The 3,176-nt window shown below is 37.3% G+C and overlaps 1 protein-coding gene across 1 annotated transcript; it reads left to right on the forward strand.

The window, feature by feature from the left end:
• Positions 1 to 316: 316 nt before the first annotated feature.
• On the forward strand, positions 317 to 2,653 carry LOC122601320. Its single transcript, XM_043774088.1, has 5 exons — positions 317 to 854; positions 955 to 1,201; positions 1,313 to 1,796; positions 1,899 to 2,276; positions 2,381 to 2,653. The coding sequence occupies exons 1-5, from the start codon at positions 317 to 319 to the stop codon at positions 2,651 to 2,653; spliced, it is 1,920 nt and encodes a 639-aa protein (XP_043630023.1).
• The last annotated feature ends 523 nt before the right edge of the window (positions 2,654 to 3,176 follow it).

Genomic DNA, 3,176 nt, shown 5'->3' on the forward strand with positions numbered 1-3,176 from the left:
TTTGTTCCTTGAATCCATTGACCACAATATGCCTGATATCTTGACTGTTGGTCCTTATGTACCTACACAGACTCTTGTTGTAGATGCAATGGTAAGGGATGGTCATCCAACCATCCCTGCCACAGTTAAAACCATTGTCAAAAATAGGGCAGATTGGGGGGATGAGGATAGGAGACTTGCAAACTTGGATGTGAGGGCACGTAACTTCATTGTCCAAGCTGTGCCAAAGAACATTTATCATTCTATTAAAATGTGTTCTGCTGCTAAAAAGATGTAGGGTACTTTGACTGTCATGTTTGAAGGTTGCTCTACCTCCATGGAATCTACTATTACCACCTTAATAAGGAGGTATGAAAGATTCTTCTCTTTGAGGAATGAGTCCTTAACAGACACTCATACCCGTTTTAATGCTTTGGTTAATGATCTAGCTGTTGTTGGTATTACCAAGAAAAATGAAGTTTTGAAAAGCAAGTTTTTAGATTCATTACCACCAAAGTGGAACAATTATATTTCTTTTGTAAAACTATGTTCTGTGTATCATGATCTTGATCTCCCTGGACTTTTTGGTTTACTCCATAATCAAGAATGTTCAGAGGCTGAAAAGCTGATTGCTATGGGTGATTCTTATAGTCAGGCTCCTACTGCACTTGTTGCATCCATGACTGAACACCCTAGTTCAATATCCAATGAGATCATTCCCTGTATCAATGAATCGTGTTCTGTGATTTCTAACATTGAATCCGTTTGTTTTGAATATGAAGTTGAAGAATCCGATGGTGATAAGTTAGCCAATGAAGTGGCTATGTTGGCTGATAGGATAAGAAGGAGATCCTTTGGAAAGTTTAAAGGAAAAGGTAAAAGTGGACAAGCTGATAAGACCAAGAAACCATTTAATATGTCCAAAGTCACTTGCTACAAGTGTGGTAAGACTGGACATATGGCTGGTGATTGTAGATCTAAGGAGTCTGTGCAAGCTGGGTCATCCAAAGGTGGAAGAAATGAAAAATACTCCAAGCTCAAGACAAACAAAAAAAGCTCTCAAAGCACAAGTTGCTGAGCTGAGTAAGAATGCTGAGAAAGATGAGACGAGTCTGATAGCCAAAGATTGGGCTGAAAGTGATACTTCTTCAGAAGATGAAGAGTACACAAATGAGAAGTGCCTTATGGCCAAAGAGAAGTTTGCTGAAGATCTCACAAGATTGTAAGAGCAATCTGAGTCACCTCACAAAGCTTCAACCAGTCAGACTACTCCACCTGAGGTAAATATCTTTTCAAATCTGAGTAATGAAGATAAGCTGTCAAGGTTAAATAGGCTTGGTGATGAGGTACTTTTGCAAAAACATTTTAATCAAGAACATAAGAAAGAAATTTCTATGTTTAAACAAGAACTACACTTAAAGAATTTCACCATTGAAAAGTTAGAATCTGAAATTAAAAATAAAAAACAACTAAACTCAATTGTGGTCACTGAAGCTAAAATGTCAGAAGAGAAGTTTTTGAAAATCAAACAGATAACTGAGTCATGGTGTATTGGTTCTAAAAGAGATGCAAAGTGTGTTAACATTCAAGTTCCTCATCAAGTACAAGTTGTTTTTGATGGTGACTATGATAGAGCTATTGCTATCAGTGAAGTCTGTGCCATGGAACCTTGTTATCAGCCTCCTTCTCCTCCTAAGGTTCAAACTAAAGGAAAGAGTTCTCAACCAATCAGATTGGTTCAGAAGTCTGGTATTGGTTTTAAAGATCCTGATGTTATTGGTCAAACCATTGTAGAAGCTGTGTCTGAATCAGATAAGGTAATTGAACTAAAACCTGAGGAAACTCTTGATTTATCAAAGTTAACAATTACTAAATCTGTGTCAACTTCAAAGTCAAAAACAAAAAATGTTGTGTCAAAGAAAAATAAAAGAAAAGTTAGAGATCATAGCATTCCAAAAGGGAAGAACAAAGTTTTAAAAAATGAGAAGTCTGATTCAAAAGGAAATGTCTTACCAACAAAATCTGTGTCCAATTCAAACCACCTCGAGTCTGACTCTGACAAAATAATTGTCAAGTATGTTGAGTCCAGAAAAGGTGAGATTTCAAATGATAATAGCTTACTGGCTGAAGTGTCTGATCCTAAAATTGTTGATCAAAGCAAATTAAGGTCTGAATCAAAGAAATCTGGTATTGGAAAAGGTTTTGTTAAAAGGGAAACTCTTATTGTTGCTAAAAAGAATTTCAAATCTGGAAAGGGTCAGATTAGGAAACAGTGGGTTTCAAAATGTGATAAGAATGTTAGTTCAAGCACCAAATCTGAGTCAGACCCAATGGTCAGCTCTGGTGAACCCATCTCTGGATGGGTTCCCAGATTGAACTAATCTCTTATTGCAAAATGCAGGGCTATCACGATGCACATACCTGGCACTTGGACAGTGGGTGTTCCAAGCATTTGACCGGATGTAAGTCCCTGCTATGTAGCTTTAGGACAAGCGCTGGTCCTAGTGTTACATTTAGAGATGATTCCCAAGGAAGAACTAAAGGATTTGGCAATTTTGTCAAATGGCCCCTTACTTTTAGAAGAGTGTCTTATGTGAATGGCTTGAAGCACAATCTGATAAGTGTGAGTCAATTGTGTGATGCTGGCTATGAAGTAAGATTCCGAGCTGATTAGGGCATTGTTCTGGATTTGGAAGGTAATGTGGTGTTAATTGCTGAGAGAGATGATTCCTTGTATTCTTTTGATATGAGAAGTGCAACTGTGACAAGAGAAGTATGTTTCATGTCCAAGAATCAAGATGAGTTGAATTTGTTGTGGCATAAGAGGCTATCTCATATGAATTTCAAAGACATCAACAAGCTGTGTAGAAAGAGTTAGTGTCTGGTCTGCCAGTGATAAAATATGAGAAGGACAAGCTGTGTGGTCCTTGTGAAAAGGGTAAGCAACACAAAGCTTCCTTCAAGTCAAAAACATGTTCAACCATTGACAGTTGTTTAGATTTGCTGCACATGGATCTGTTTGGACCAATAAGTACTCCTTCATTTAATGGAATGAGGTATACTTTGGTTATTGTTGATGAATATTCAAGATATACATGGTTTTTCTTTTTTAAGCATAAGAGTGATGCAGCTGATGGTATTATTCATTTCATCAAGCAAGCTGAAATACTATACAAAAGGCTTGTTAGGCAGTTGAG

Source organism: Erigeron canadensis, chromosome 5 (genome assembly GCF_010389155.1).
Source record: "Erigeron canadensis isolate Cc75 chromosome 5, C_canadensis_v1, whole genome shotgun sequence".
Lineage (NCBI taxonomy): Eukaryota > Viridiplantae > Streptophyta > Magnoliopsida > Asterales > Asteraceae > Erigeron > Erigeron canadensis.